Below are 16,314 nucleotides of genomic sequence, written 5' to 3'. Positions count from 1 at the left end.
GAGTGGGGACACCAAGCTGCCCCTTGCAGCCTTGGGTCCAGGGAGCCCAGCCAAGGAGAGGCGGCCACCCTTGGGCATGCAGATTGGGCCAGGGGTTCTAGAGTACCAATCTCTGGCACGTGACCTAGGGAGGGCTGTGAGCTCGAGGGGCCCCTTGGACTGCTGAGTAAGATGCATAGTTGCGCTGGGCACCCCGGAGCTTCTCACACACAGCTACCTCCGAGTGGGTCTGACTGCGATCAGCAATTTATGGATGGGGGAACTGAGGGTTCAGAACTGGGTCTCAGGTCCCACAGCCGGAAGTGGTGTGGGCCAGCGAGCACTTGGCCACTTTTGGGGCTACGGGGCTGGACACTAGGTAGGAGGTGGGAAGCTCAGGGAGGGGCCTGATGTCCCCGGAGGTGTCTGGGGGGAGGCCAGCAGGCAGCCCCGGTGGGTGGGGTGGGGGTGCTGTCACAGAGCACCCCTCCAGGGCACAATGGCTGGTTTCAGGGTGGACGGATCCCACACACTACACACCTGGGCACTGGCCCAGTCTGCAGCTGGGAGAGCAGGTGCTGACGGGGAGGCTGAGCCCTGAGTGGCTCCCAAAGAGCCAGGTGCATTGAATTTGGGATGTTTCGCCTAAGAAGCCAGGGAGTAACGTGGAAGGGGTCGGGCCTGCATGGAAGGCTGGCAGATGGAAAAAGCCCCTCAGCGGAGCTCAGGAGAGGACCTGCTAGCAGGCAAGGCAGAGTCTACCCCTCACTCCAGTGGGTCCATCCTTAACCCCTGGCATGAGCGCTCAGCATGGGAGTTTGTGGCCACAGAGGGAGCTGCACCTGCCCCTGGGAAACCTGAGGGCAGAACAGCAACACCCCATACCCCGGGGACCCATCAGGAGTCTCTGTATCCACCTGAGTCCACGCGGCTTCCTGACAGCACAGGTGTGTCCCCCCAACCTCCGCCATCCACCAGCACTGTGAGTGCACCCTGGGGCCGGTGGGCCCGCTGTGGATGCACCCCCTGCCCCATCAAGATGCCCCCTATGAAAGCCTGCCTACTGCGGACAGTGTTGTCCCGGGGGCTCCCGGGAGCTCAGGAGGGCTCAGATGCTGACTCTTCAACTCATGGAAGGAATTCCAGGCTGCCTGTCCAGCTGCACTTGGAGAACTGTCCCTCTGTTTGTCCCCCACCCCTCACTGCCCCTGGCATCCCACCTGCACCCACTGGCTTTCTCTGGTGAATCCCACCTGAGATTCATCCCACCAGCGCCCCCTGCCCGCCTCCGCCGCCCTGTCCTCCAAGAGGCCTCCGGCTGTCACTATGGACGGGACTGGGACTGCCCCCCTCCGCCCCCCCCATCTCCTCAGAGCCTCACTGGGGCTGGTAGAGGGTTTCCTTCTTTTCTCAGAACCTCTTGGCTGTGCTCTCGTCTCCCCCTCCTTTCTGACTCATGCGTACAAACTCCCTGGCACCCAGCAGCTTTGCACGTTAATATTTGTCAAATGAACCACAAAGACGACGACCATTCCCGGCTTTCTCAGCGGCCATTCTGCCTGGGAGTGAAGCAAGCGTGTCTCAGGCTGTCCTGCAGGGAGTGGACAGACTGGGTGTTGGGGTTACCAACCACTGCGGACCGCCCCCTGCTTTGGAAGAGTCACTTTTAGGAGATGAACAGACACATCTGTGCTTCAGTCAGGATTCCCGGATGCACGCAACAGAAAGCACTGGGGCTGGTGTGAGCAGTGGATGATCTGCACAAGGACCCTGGTGGCCCCCAAGTCCCCAGGAGGGTCTGGGCAGTGGGGTTTGTACAACCGCCCTGCAGAGCTGGTCACCGTGGGCAGGCTGGGCTGCTCCTTCTGGTGGGGTCCCCAACAAGCAAAGGGGGTACATGTGCAGGGGCCACAAACAATGACAGTGGTCCCTTCACCCCAGGCCACAGGTGTCCCCCTCTGTCACAATCAGGCCAATCTGCTGCTGCCACCTGGGCTGTCCAGAGCAGCTGCCTGCCCCCATCTACTGGAACCTTCTGTCCTGCAGCTCAGCGAGCTCTAGCTTCCACCACCCATGCAGCCCCCGTCCTGGTCTGGCTGCAGGGCTGGCCCGGTGGCCTTGACGCTGGCCTGGCTCTGGCTGGTCCCTCCTGGATGCTGCATCCCCCACCTCTCTTGTGGGACTGTCACACCCAGCCCACTGTTCCCTGCTCTTTAGGGACAGAGCCCTCCCCCACTAATACTGCCCTTCCTTTCATGCCCTATAGGAGCCCCGAGTCCCACAGCTGGGATGAGGCCAGGAGCAGCTGTTCAGGCAAATCTGGAAACCAGTTAAGTTTTTTAGGTGCAGGCAAAGAATGCTTGGGTTTTTCTTAAACAAGCCTGATGTGGTTTCTTTCCTTGGAGACAGAGGCAACATCAAAGCTTTAAACAGGAATAAAATTGCCAAAGTTTTTAAACAAGCCATTCAGGGCCAAATGGGTTCCATTCCTCTGTGTGACCGCACATTTAATCATTCATAACTCATGTCTTTAAAAAGCCGCGTGCAGAGCCTGCTGGGTAGAGACGGCTGCGTTCCTCGCTCAGTACCCAGCGTGTTAAGACAGGAACCTTCCCTCGAGCTGCACGTCAGGTAGGAACCCGCTGTTGCTGGGGGATTTCGGAGCAATGGCTTCCCTCTTCACAGCAGGACGGCGCCCCTGAAATGAGCATACATAGCAGGAACCCCAAAGGTAGAGGGCTCCTCCAGCAAAGTGAGGGTGGGGACAGAACAACAGGGCAGCTGGGCCTCCCACCGGGGACCCTGGGACACTGGGGCAAGTGTTTGGGCTTTCTAAGGAGACAAGGGGCACAAGCTGATGGGTCTCAAAGTCAGCAAATACCCTCGATGCCCATGTTTGGTCTGTGCCATGTGGGGCAGGGAAAGGCCAGTTCTGCAGCTGTGTATTTTAGGTTTGTAGAGAGAATCTCAGAGCCCATCACTGGCCTCCTCCCAGCAGGGGTGGTGGCTAAACGGAGAGTTCAGGTCAGGTTCTAGGTCAAGTTCACGCAAATTCCTGAAGCCTCCCATCCCCCTCCCACCAGCCAGGGCAGGATGCTGATAGCCGCAGCTTGCAGGCCAAGTCCTGGGCTAAGCCCCTTACACCCATAAATCTAGTTTATTTTATTTTGAGACAGGATCTTGTTCTGTTGCCAAGGCTGGAGCAGGCGGCACAATCGTGGCTCACTGCAGTCTTGACCTTGGGCTCAGGTGATCCTTCCACCTCAGCCTCCTGCGTAGCTGGGACCACAGGCATATGCCACCACAGCCGGCTAATTGTTCTATTTTTTTGTAGAGACGGGGCTTCCCCACATTGCCCAGGCTGGTCTTGAACTCCTGGGCTCCAGTCATTACCCTGCCTCAGCCTCCCAAAATGCTGGGATGACAGGCGTGAGCCACCGTGCCTGGCCGCCATTACCTAATCCTTGTAAATAACCAACATGGCAGGGACAGAGGGGCTCAGACAGGTTAAGTAACCTGCTAGGGTCACACAGCCCGGGAGTGGTAGAGCCAGGATGCAATCCCTGGCACGCTCATCTCAGAACATGCCGGAGGCACGGTGAGGTCAGTGACCTCTTGCAGAGACTGCAACAGCGGCCCCAAAGGCTGTGGGTGACCCATGTCTGGTGGAGGCCTTGAGACCTTCGGCCAGGAGCCCGGGCTGCAGGTGGGCTTCCTCAGGGTGTCTGCCTCTTTCAGGCTCTCCAGGAGTAGCTCTGGGGGCTCTCACTGCATCCTCATGAGTCCCACGACCTGGACAGTCCACCCCACACTAACGCCCAGAAGCACAGGGGCCCTGGGAGAGCAGGTGTGTGGCCACTGTCACTGTCACTGAGTGGATGACTCCTGCAACGGGGCATCATGGACTGGAGAGAACATGAGGTGCCCCTGGCAGCACCAGGCAGGAGAATAGGCTGCTGAGCTGCCTCTCCTCCCGCGTCAGGTCCTCCTTGTCTGAGGGGCTGGCATCATTCATCTGAGTGCAGGCTCGATCCACACTCAATCCTGAGCCCCCACTAAGAAGCACTGACGTCCTTAAGGCACGGACAGTATCATCGCAGGGGCCGGAAAGGTGGTCAGGACTCCGGTAAATGATTCTCAGCATCCCTCCTTTCAAAGAAGCCTGTTTTTTTTTTTTTTTCGAAAACATAGCTTTATTGAAGTATAATCTATATACCACGAATTCAGCCATCTCACACAAACAATTCAATGATTTTTAGTAAATTCAGTAACTCTTCAACCATCACCATATCCAGTAGTTTTCTTTATTTTTTTTTATTTTTTATCTCTGCTGCCCAGGGTGGCGTGCGCTGGCGCTCTCTTGGCTCACTGCAGCCTTGACTTCTGGGCTTAAAGAAGCCTATTTTTGCATACATTTTAGAACACACAGCGCAATGCCACAGAAGTCTAATTAATAAATCCTGCAGGGGCATTTCCAGATTGTTTTACTGGCAGGGGCAGGACCAAGAGAGTTGGGGACAACTGTTCCGGCAGCTGAAAGTGCCCGAGCCCAGGGGAGTTATGTGGGGGGCGGGGCGTGGCAGGGGAACCCGGAGCTCCCCAGCCCATAGGAATGCCTGCTCCTGCCTCCCTGAGGACTGTCCTGAACAGGGTCCCTTCAGTTGCCACGATCCGTCCCTGGTGGGCTGCGATGCCTCTGTCCCCGATGAGCTCCCAGTGTCTCCCTGCGCGGCCTGGTTCATTTCAGGCAGGCGAGCGTCCCTGTGAGGTGTCAACCACGGCCTGGCATTTCCTGTGTGGCCAGGATGTCCCCCCGTGCCTCCTCCCAGGTCGAATTTGACATCCTCTAGAGTGAAAACACTCAGCTTTCTGAGCTTCCCCTCTCCCTGCCCCTGCTCTGTCTGAAGTCCCGTCTCTCTGGGAGTCAACTGTCCGGAGCCCTCAAGATGCTCTCCTTACCCCAGCAAGACCCTCTTATTCCAGCTTCTCAAGTCCAGGCTGAGAAACTCCCCGCCATCTGCTGACACCTCTGAGTAGCCAGTGCAGGGGCAGCTGTGAGAAGCGGAAAGATCCTTGGGGCCAGGCTGGGCTGTTCCCCTCCCACCCACACAGCTGCTTACGCCGCCAAAGGCCCTGTCAAAGCCTCCACCAAGTCGATTCTCCACCTGTCACCTGATGTTGGTCCTCAAAGACAGCGAAGCACTGGCTCCAGCCCACTGTCCCCTCTCTTGGGCTCAGAGCATCCACCCCCACGAGTGCCTGCTTTGTGCTGGCTGGGGTGCGGTGCACAGTTCTGTGTCCCTCTCTTACGTCTGTGTTGCCCACTTTCACCGGGAATGCCCAGGCCCTTCCAAGTCCTCACTCAGATAAATGTGGCAGCCTCCAGCTTCAACCAACCTCAGTCACCTGGTGACAGACCCCCGACTGCACACGGCACCCCCCATCCTCCTCAGCCTTGGTCCTGCCCACAACAGCCACTCAGTAAAATTCTACCCATTGCCAGCAGGCACTCTTCATTTCTGAAGCTGACAAGCCAAGAGATCCTCATGTTCTTTTAAGTCATAAAATAAAACACAAGTTGAACTAGAAACAGACTGTCTACCTGCCAAATTACCAGAGGAGAACAAGGAAAATACAGACCTGGAGAAAAGATAGGAAGCCCCTGTGAGCATTAAAAAACAGAAAATGAAAAATGAGATGTCAGCTGAGCTCCAAGCACAGTGCTTAAGGCAGAAAGGTGGGTGAGCAGCATACGAGCGCCGTGTGGGCCAGGCCCAGCTACTGCCCCCACCCAGGCCTGGAGAGTCCTCAGGCCGGGACATGGGTGCTCCCACAACACACCCATCCTGCAGATGGGAGCTGCAGGGGTCGGGAAGTGGCCTGCCCGGGGTCACCAGGCCCTCAGGGCAGGCGCCAGGATTGAGTAAACAACATTAATGTGTCCCTAAATCCACAAGAAAACCGGCTGCTAAGCCAGGTCAAGGAGCAAAGTGACTCAGGGGAACATGCACAGGTGGGTGGCCGGACATGAGACAGACAAAAGGCTAAGCAATGAGAAGCCACATGTTGTCCCCGAGAGCTGCACTGGTGAAGTAATGAAGGGCTCCTCCAGCCCGTTGGAATGGCTACCCTCAGAAACAAAGTAACAAGCTTTGGCAAGGCTGTGGAGACGTTTTCTCTTCCCGGCTCGGCTCTCCAAGGCTGGCTTCCCCACCGTGTGCTGCGGAGCCTGCGGCGTGGCAGTGGTGGCCTCTCATGGATGCTGAGAACTAGGCACTGCTGGTGGGAATGCACAGTGGCATAGCCACCAGGGGACACGCTGTGGCGGCTCCTCAAAATGTTGAACACAGAACCACCCGAGGACCCAGCAATCCCACTTCTGGGTATATGCCCAAAGGAACTGAAAGCAGGGTCTCAGAGATATCTGTGCACCCACGTTCACAGCAGCCTGATTCACAACAGCCCAGAGGTGGAAGCAACCCACGTGTCCACGGATGAATGGATGAAATGTGGTCTACTCATAACAGTGGAATATTATGTAGCCTTCAAAAGGAAAGACATTCTTATTCAACTACAACATGGAAGAACCTTAAGGACATCAGGCTAAGTGAAATCAGTCAGTCACAAAAGAACAAATGCTGTATGATTCCACTTATACAGGTTCCTAGAGTAGTCAGATTCACAGACAGAAAGTAGAATTGTGGGTCCCAGGGGCTGGGGAAGGTGGTAAATCAGTGGGGTTTAGTGTTTAACTCGGACGAAGTTTCAGTTTTGCCGAATGAAGAGTTGCACAGATGGAAGGTAGTGATGGGTATACAGCAGTGTGAATTAATGGTAAACTTCGTGTTTTGTATACTTTACTGCAATTAAAATTTAAGAAGAAATGACTGGGTCAGAGGTTATGCTGTAAGAAGTCACCATGGGCCAGGTGTGGTGGCTTACATCTGTAATCCCAGCACTTAGGGAGGCTGAGGTGGGTGGATCACGAGCTCAGGAGTTTGAGACTAGCCTGGCCAGCATGGTGAGACCCCCATCTCTACTAAAAATACAAAAAATTAGCCGGGTGTGGTGGTGCATGCCTGTAATCCCAGCTACTTGGGAGGCTGAGTCAGGAGAATCACTTGAACCCAGGAGGTAGAGGTTGCAGTGAGCCGAGATTGTGCCACTGCATTCTAGCCTGGGCGATAGAACGAGACTCTGTCTCAAGAAGCAAAAAGAAAAATCAACTTTGAGTCACGTATGGGATTCCCCATCCTCTCCCCTGCACAGAACGCACAGCAACACGTGTACCCAGGGAAAGAAGGCAGAACCACAAAAGCAGCGCGGGTTTTCACATGATGTGCACACACGGGGAACACCGAGGTAAGGATACAGAGGCCCTGTGTTAATATGATGACTGGGATGGATACATAAAAACGCCACACTCCTCCCACAGGCTTATGGGCTGTTTACAAAAGGAAAAATTTGCAAGACCATGAAGGAACCCAGAATGCACACGAAACGGTGGGTGTGGTTCCTGCTCTGTCCCTGACCACAGTGCAATTAAACTCGCAACGAGGATCGGGAGCCCCTGAGATCTGTTGAACTTGCTTCCAAACAATCCACGTGCTAAAGAGGAAGTAGAAACCACAAGCACAGAGAATCCAGAAAACATCAACAATGAGCACACGGCAGGGGGAAGCTCAGGGGCTGCCGCTAAGCGGCCACGCGGGGCCTGATGGCGTTCCATTGCTATGCCGGAAAGAACAAAAGCAAACGCGCTCGGCATTCCAGAAAACGTGTACACTAAGGAAACTCAAGAGCTGTTGCTTTTTGTGGTGGGGAATCAGCAGGGAAGAGACTAATAACAGATTAACCACTGTTTATTCTGATCAAGAAATAACATGAAAATACAAATTCACAAAACTGCACTCAAAAGGACAAATGTTCACAGATAGAGAGGGAATTAGAAAAATAACTCTCCACACAATGGGATGTTGGATAAAATGAACAACTTCAGAGGAAAATGTAAAACATCATCACTGCTGTCAGACACGGAAAACCCCAGCCAGGTGCAGTGGCTCATGCCTGTAATCACAGCTGCTTGAGAAACTGAGGCAGGAGAATCACTTGAACTCAGGAGGCGGAGGTTGCAGTGAGCTGAGATTGCTCCACTGCACTCCAGCCTGGGCGACAGAGCAAGACTCCATCTCAAAAAAAAAAAAAAAGAAAAGAAAAAAGGACATAGAAAACTCAAGGGGTCCAATAACACAAGAAAGATACTGAAAAGGTTGCCAATTATCTATACTACAAAAAGGAGCCTGGCCCCGATGGCTTTGCAGGTGAAAATGAAGACCCTCTAGATCTTCAAGGAACTGTGTATCTCCATCATCCCGAATGTCCTAGCACGCAGGGAAAGAAGAAAGGTCCACAGTCGGTATCTTGGGAAGAAAAGCCAGTGCTGGTCATAAAACTCCCAAGGGAAAGTGCAGAGCAAGCTCACTCAGGAAGAACGAAGCCATACTCGGAACAAACGGTGGCCAGCAGACACCTGAGGCTGCCGGCAGGCTGCACAGGGATGGAGGGAACACTCCATTCATCCCAGAAACACGGCAGCTTCACAGCCGCTCACTTCTCCTGTGTCACAGCCTGCCAGCCCCGAGGGAGTGTCCAGCTGGGCAGGTTGCTGTGTCACATCAAACCGTTCTTCCTTCACAAGATAAAAGCGTACTTGACACATGAGAAGATGAGGCACTCTCCATCCCTCTCCCATCTCCACCCCTGCGAATATACAATTAAAAAAGCATCTGGCCCCAAAGAAGAAAGAGAGATTTCAGGTGTTAACTCTTGACCACATGGCTCTGAACTGTGTGGGTCACCTATGTGAGGCTTATCTTCTGCCTCTGCCGTCACTGAGACAGCAAGACCAACCCCTCCTCTTCCTCCTCCATCCCCTCCTCTTCCTCCTTCTTCTTGGCCTCAACATGAAGACCTTTATGATGATCCACTTAAACTTAAAGTACATATATTTTCTATGGGTTTTTTTGAGATACGATCTCACTCTATCATCCAGGCTGGAGTGCGGTGGTACAATCTTGTTTCCTTGCAAACTCTGCCCCCTGGGCTCAAGAGGTCCTCTCACCTTGACCTCCCAAAGTGCAATGATTGCAGGCGTGAGCCACCATGCTGGGTCTAATTTTCTTAATAATACTTTCTTTTCTTTAGCTTACTTTATTCTAAGAATACAGTGTAGGCTGGGCACAGTGGTTCATGCCTGTAATCCCAGCACTTTGGGAGGCTGAGATGGGTGGATCACTTGAGGTGGGAGTTCAAGACCAGCCTGGCCAACATGGTGAAACCTGTCTCTACTAAAAATACAAAAATTAGCCGGGTGTAGAAGTGGGTACCTATCATCCCAGCTACTTGGGAGGCTGAGGCAGGAGAATCGCTTGAACCCAGGAGGTGGAGGCTGTGGTGAGCTGAGATTGCACCATTGTACTACAGCCTGGCAAAAGAGGGGGACTCAGTCTCAAAGAAAAAAAAGAATACAGTATATATACATGTAACATACAAAATACAGGTGAATTGACTGAAGTTAACCGTAAGGCTTCTGCTCAATAGTAGGTATTAGTAGTCAGGCTTTGGGGGAGTCAAGAGCAACACTCAGGTTTCTGACCACTTAGAGGGTGGGCGCCCCACCTCTGTGTTGTTCAAGGGTCACCTAGATTCCCATTGCCAGCAGCAAAGGAAGGCAGCTGCTGTCACTCCCCTAGTCCATGGCGAGTCACCCTCTACACAGTAAGACTGGAGAACAAAACAGGGAAATTGGTAAGAGGCGGCAGGACCACCCTAAGTGACGGGTGACCTTAGGACCTGCCTGAAGAAGCCAAGCAGGAGGCCAAAAACCTAAAAACAAAAACAGGCACAGGGTGACAACAGTCACAAAACAAACACACAGAAGAGGAGCTGCCTCCTAGCCCAGCAATGACCAGCGAGGAAAGAAACTGGGGGAAATATCCCACTCGAAGCAGCAGCCAAAAAGCACGGGATTCCTAGACGTTGAATGAAGGAGTGAGTCATCTGCAGGAGAACGTGAATCCCTGTGGAAGGATCTGGATGCAGGCGTGGGGGTGGAGGAGCAGATGGCTGTCCCTTGAACGGTGCTCTTGATGTAACCCTCCCTGACCGGTTAATACATTCGGTGCAATTGCCGTGAAAATCCCTCAAATATGTAGCCAGTGATAAAAATTGCTAGGAAATGAGCGTAAATTCCAGATGCATCAAAGGCTTGCGTATCAAAAACCGGGCACTGGAAGAAACCTACACATGCAGGCTCTCTGGTTTCACTTCCTAAGGGCGGCTTTCGCTGCTGCCTCTCCCACAAGGCACCCTGCATCAGCCTCCCCTCCCCACCAGCCAGGTCAAGGTGCCTAGTGGTACCTGGGGCCCATTTCCTTCTCTGTCCTCCCTGGCCCCCTACCAGGAGCCTGGGCCCGTCTCCACCCACTCACCCCAGCCACCCCTCCAAGTAAGGATTTGACATTGTCCATACGCTGCTGCTACCAGAAACCCCTCTCTGGGCCACACCTCTTTCTGAGCCCTCCTGCCTATGTACCATCGCCCCTCAGAATCCAAGGCGAAAGCTGAACCCCGTGTGGGTCATGAGGATGGGGCCGCCAGATGCAGCAAAGGACAGGATGCCTTGTGAAATCTGCATCTCAGAGAAACCATGGTTTTGATGTATGTCCCTGATTTTGCAAGAGGCATGCTTATACCAAAACTCCTTGTTTATCTGAAATTCCAGTTTGCCTGGGGCTCTCATGTTTCCTGGCAGCCCTGGCTCTGGCGCCATCTCCCCTCCCCTTCCCACTTCTCCCCTTCCCTGTCCTGCCCTCCCTGCTCCCCCAGGTGCCCTGTTGGGTGCTGTTATTCATGCCTCTGTGCTGCCTCACTCCTGCATCCCGGCCCAGGGACTGGGGCCCATCACTTTCACCTCCGGGACTCCCTGGAGCCCTCCCACTCCTACCCTTGCCTGGCCTCCTGTCCATGCTGGGGGCCACAGCTGAGGGCTCCTTTAAACCACACCTTCCATCCTGTCACCCTCTTTAATGTCCTTCAAGATTTTCCCATTGCCCTAGGAATGAGTCCTGAATCCTTAGAGGATGGGTCCTTCCTCCAGCACCAGCTTCGGCTCAAAGCCCTCTTCCCCACCATGCCTCAGTCAAAAAGGCTTCCAGGAGCTTCCAAACAGCAGGGCCTCTGTGCAGCCGTCCTTGGCCACTGGACTGCACTGCCCCTGCTCCTCAGGGCTCTGCTCCATGGTCTCCTGTTTATTTCCTGATGCATTTAAGTGGCACCACATGTCTACATGGTTGACTTGGAGCAGGGCTGTTCCGCCTTGGCACTGTGGACATTTGGTGTGGGACCATCCTCTGGGGCTCCCTGGGCTGTGTAGGACACTACGTAGCAGGCTGCTCTGCACCCCAGCCTCAGCCCCTCCGAGTCCTGACCCTGTGTGTCCCGAGTGTGTGAGGTGGCAGATGGGTGTTTCCAGGAGAAATGGTACAGCCCTTTCCCGGCACCCCCTCACCCGTCCATTCCCCCTGCTTCCCTCTCACAGCTGTCTCCTCCAGAGGTGAGAAAACTGCTGACCTGAGTGTCAGTCACTAAGTGTTGAAGGGGCAGCGCCTTCCAGGCCCCTTCCTCTCCTGGCTTGGGGCTTTGCTGTGTGGCGCCCTGAAACGCTTTGGTAATTGGCCAGGGAGCCCACAGTAGGAGGTCTTATGATGCAAACTCTTGTCTGGTTGGGCAAACCACTGACTTGTCTCCTCCTAGGTGGTGTCAGGCTCAAGACAGTCCCTCCTGAGCCTCTTGAGGGGGTACCATGCCCCCTGGAGTGGGCTGGCCCGTGCTATGGTCCAGGTCGCTGTGCCTCCTTCTCCTTCCCCCATGGTTTCCCAGAACTCTCAGCTAATTCAGGAGCTGCTCCCCAAGAGCAAAGGCGTGGGGGCCTGAACATGGCATGTGTGGGGGTGACGCTAACGTAGCCTGAGGGTCTGGTGGGAACACAGAGGAGGACCCCCTGTCCCTGGGGTGGTGGATGAGGTGGGGGCCCTAGGAGGCTGGGCAGTTGTCCCTGTGATGGGGGAGGCGGTGCTAACCCTGGTGGAGGGCAGAATGGATGGCCGGGGTGTGGGGTTTTGGGGTTCTGGTCCCTGGTCCCAGAGAATCTACTGTGTTTCTGCACATGGGAAGGAGCGAAGCACTCTTGGAGCACAGTGAAGAGTCACTGCAAGAGCTAAGGAAGCAGAGTCCGGCTGGCTGCGACCCAGGCCCACAGCCCCGCACCCCTGCCATGTCTGGCTGGTGTGTCCCTGTGGACCCTGCCCCTTATTTAAAAGATGATTAAAGTGATGCCATTTGGATGCCCCAGAAATTACTGAAATAAACCGTCTTAGGAGAAAATCTTTTTTCCTGAACACAGTAATGTCATTCGGCGAAGTGAGTACGGTTTTGTTCAGGCTGGGACCCTCCTATGGCAGCCGTGTGGATGCCCCCTCCTCACCAAAGAGAAACGGGTCCTCCAGGAACATCACCGAGCTGGGGGTCCCCCGTTCTGAAGCAGAGAGGGCTGGGGATGAGGACATCCCTCCAGGGCTCCATGTGTCTGCGTGTGTCATGGGTCAGCGGGGGTACTGCAGTCTGGGAACTGGGCAGCGCCTGGCAGCACCATCTCTGCATCTTCATTTGCACCAAGAAACTGATGGGCAAGGCCAGTGGGCACACAGTCCAGCAAGTGCTGGAGCCACTGGGGCCACTGCAGCCTGGCCTCCCCTGTCCCCTTACCAGCTCCCACTGTCATCCTGGCTGCAGTGCCTCCTCCTTCAGGAGGTCTTCCAGGGTCCCCAGTGGAGGAGGAGGCTCTTGGGCAGGATTCCCACAGCCCCCCATGTATGCCATTCTGGGAGACCCCTGAGCCTGCTATCAGTTACCATCCCTGCAAGGGACAGACACCCAGCTCAATCATCATGAGTCACAATGAGGCTCAATGTAGGGCCTCAAAAGGCATCAGGAGTGCTCTGTGTCACGGACAGGTGCTCCCCCTGGCTCAAGGGTGGACCGCGGCAGCCCCACTCAGATCCAGCCTGGAGGACATCTTTCCTCACAGCTCCAGCAGAACACCGACTGTGTAGCCCATGGCCAGTCTCCTCCTTGGCACCATCTGGATGGCCAGGCCTGGCTCAGGGCCCACTGAGGGGCCAGCCCACCACACCACAAGGACCATCAGGAACGAGGGGTTCTAGGCCTCAGTTGGGGGTGGGGCACTGGCAGGCAAGCCCAAAGGGCTTCACTCTCTGGGCTCAGCATCTCCACAGGAATTTACTCTACACATGGCACCCGCATCACACACTCAGCCAGATGCCAGTTTTAATTGATGAAAAGCTATGAAATGGGTACATTCTGGGGAAAAAGTCAGGACAGACGTTTCTAACTAGCCTTAAGATTCCACCTACATTTCCCGGAGCTGAATCGACCATTTCCACTGTGGATATAAACATTTCTCAATAGCCCTGGCCTCGGACTGGCAAGGCGTCTGTGAAAGGAAGACACAAATCCAGACATTTCTTCCTGCAGCTGAACACACAGAGAGGGTAAACAAACACACTGATTAGCAAATGAGAATGCTTCAGATTTGGACTCCGGCATGAGAACTGCGTCCGGATTTAAAACCACGTGGCGATCTGAAGCAGTCACACAGCACTTCCTACGGTGTCCCGTCATTTCCAATTCTACTTCTATTTATAGAGTCATATATTTCAATTAATGTCGCAGCCATTAAAAAAAAAAACAAAAACGCACCTTCCACATGACAGCCAAGGCAGGCAAGCGTTTCCCAGGACAGATGACTGAGTTCCTGTGTGACAGCACCAGCCGGCACTCCCTGAGTGCAGCTGGACTCGAAACCAGGGCTGCCATGCATTCTTCCTTCCTGATTAGCAAACAGCTTTTTGGTGTCTCTACACAAACCTTTCAAAATGCATGTGGTTACGTTAGTCTCCAGCAAACAGAACAGTGCATAGGATGCTCGGAGGGAAAAGAACTACATATGGATCCTAAGGTTTGTTTTTTTGTTTTTTTGAGACGGAGTTTTCACTCTTCTCACCCAGGCTGCAGTGCAGCGGCATGACCTCAGCTCACTGCCACCTCTGCCCTCCCAAGTTCAAGCAATTCTGCCTCAGCCTCTTGAGTAGTTGGTATTACAGGTGCCCACCACCCCATGCCTGGCTAATTTTTTTGTATTTTTAGTAGAGTCAGGTTTTGCCATGTAGGCCAGGCTGGTCTTGAACTCCTGACCTCAGGTGATCCACCCACCTCAGCCTCACGAAGTGCTGGGATTACAGGTGTGAGCCATCATGGCTGGGTGAACTGTGAACTGAGATTCTCCCATGGCTGGGAGAATCTCAATAACTACCTAAGACAAATAGCTTGATTGTAAAATTGTCACAGATAAGTTCTTAAACCTGCACACTAGCGTTCTTAAAAAAAAAAAAATTCCACGTTGCCATTCTGGGTAGCAGAATCTTCATCACCAAGGAGATCTGGCTAGTGCTAGAGCCTGTGAAGGAAACAGCCTGTGCTCAGTAATTCCACGAATTACAGCTGGTCTCCAAATGACATTAATTTACCGATAACCTCATAACCTTCCAAGATATAACATTAGCCAGGCCACTCAAAATGATGTTAAAATTACAGGACTTTGGACTTCCAGCAGAACATGAATAGTTTTCTTGGTAAACAAGGAAGGTCTGTATATGTGATCGTGACATAGCGTTTTATTTACACAAGCCTTAGAGGGTGCAGTCTCTGGACACTAGTAAAGAACATTTATTTATTTGGTTATTTATGTGAAAAATATTCCACAGCCCAGCTCTCTGCCTTGCTAACAAAGAAATGTTTGTCTCTTAGGAAACGAAAACAGTGAAGGTCACGTCAAGCCAAATGGATCCGAACACAAGAGGAGGGAAGATTCCGCTGAGATGTGGCTTTCCACTTAACTTCAGCCAAAACACTCGAGTGGCAAGATTCGCTTTCAGATAATATTATGTTGGCCTCGGAGGATTCCATGCCGATCTGCCACTCCTTGGAGAGGTTTACAAACAGGGACCAGAAATCCATGGCTCCCAAGAAGCTCGGGCCCCTCTCCTCGCCGGGCCACGAACTGCTCCCCCAGCTACAGAAACAGCGCTGGCGGTCACTGCTTGCCCAGTGCCAGTGACAGGCCAAGGGGACTTGTGCGGCAGGTGCCTCTGACCAACATCACTGTTTCTGGGAAAAGGCCACATATACTAGAAACAACTGCTCTGGCCTTCCCAGGGGCACTGGGTTTTCTCCCACGCCAGTAATCTATTATTCGGTTTCCGTTGAAAGGTAGCTAAATACACGGAACGCAACAACCAGTGTAGAAGGGGCTTGAGTCAGCATGTTGGGAGCGCACTGCAGATGGGGGCAGTGAGCGGGGCCGTGCCTTGCTGAGTGTGTGGCCAGTTCCTGTGGCCACCGGGTAGTTGATAATCTCCACTCTTCCCGCAGGTGGAAAGCCGAGCGCGTTCCACCACTTCACCAAGGGTCCCGTCCTCTAAATTTCTATTAGCCGGAAGTGCCAAGTTAACAAGCAAACCAAAAGAAAAAAGAAAAAAAAAAAAGCGATGGAAATGCCTCGAGAAGGGAGGGCCTTATTTCTGCAAAAGGCATCATTAGCAAACAAGCGACTGCTCTGTCTGCGAGAGATCAGTGTTGACTCATCTCCAGACGAACGGTCAGTGGCTCCGACTCCCGCACACCGAGTCCTCTGCGAGGCGCCTGCCTGCAGGTTTTGCCACGCGGGACTGCCTAGGGAGGGGAGCCTGCGCTGGCGGTCACCGCGGCGCACAGCCTGGGAAACCGAGGTGCGGGGCTGGGGAACCCCGCGTCCTGTTTCTCTCCCGGAAACAAGTTCTCCGGTGCGCGCAGCTGACGCCCCACGCCTTTCAGAACGCCGGCTCTCCGACTTCCCCAAAGCCGTCCCTTCCGCGGCAAGAGGCGCAACTCCGGTCCGCACCCTCTGATTCCCGGTGCCCTGGGGCCTCCCGCCTGGAACCCGGGCTGCCCAGGTTCAACGGCAGCGGACCGCTGCGCCCTCCCTCTCCTCCCCTCCCCTAGAGGACGCCGGCGGGCCGGGGGAAGAGAGTTCGACCCGGATCCCCGACCCTACTCACCCAGGAGCAGCCAGAGGCAGCGCCGCGGGAGGCGGCACAGGGCCCGGGCCATGGTGCACAGCGGAGCCCAGTCCACCCACCACGCGCCCCGCCGAGGACT

General features: G+C 54.3%; 1 protein-coding gene and 1 non-coding gene across 2 annotated transcripts in view; both read right to left on the bottom strand.

Annotated features, from left to right (window-relative positions):
• Positions 1–16,314, bottom strand: part of RAMP1 (receptor activity modifying protein 1) — a 53,188-nt gene extending 36,874 nt beyond the window's left edge. Inside the window, exon 1 of the mRNA XM_002749964.6 lies at positions 16,215–16,314. Coding sequence (XP_002750010.2) covers positions 16,215–16,266 — 52 coding nt within the window. The 5' untranslated portion in view covers positions 16,267–16,314. The remainder of the gene's footprint in view (positions 1–16,214) is intronic.
• LOC118155114 (small nucleolar RNA SNORD55/SNORD39) lies at positions 6,160–6,239 on the bottom strand. Its single transcript, XR_004745337.1, has one exon. It is a non-coding gene; the product is annotated as a small nucleolar RNA SNORD55/SNORD39 (small nucleolar RNA).

Source organism: Callithrix jacchus, chromosome 6, assembly GCF_049354715.1.
Source record: "Callithrix jacchus isolate 240 chromosome 6, calJac240_pri, whole genome shotgun sequence".
Lineage (NCBI taxonomy): Eukaryota > Metazoa > Chordata > Mammalia > Primates > Cebidae > Callithrix > Callithrix jacchus.
Note: the sequence above shows the minus strand (reverse complement) of the source record. Positions and strands in the feature narration are given on the sequence as shown.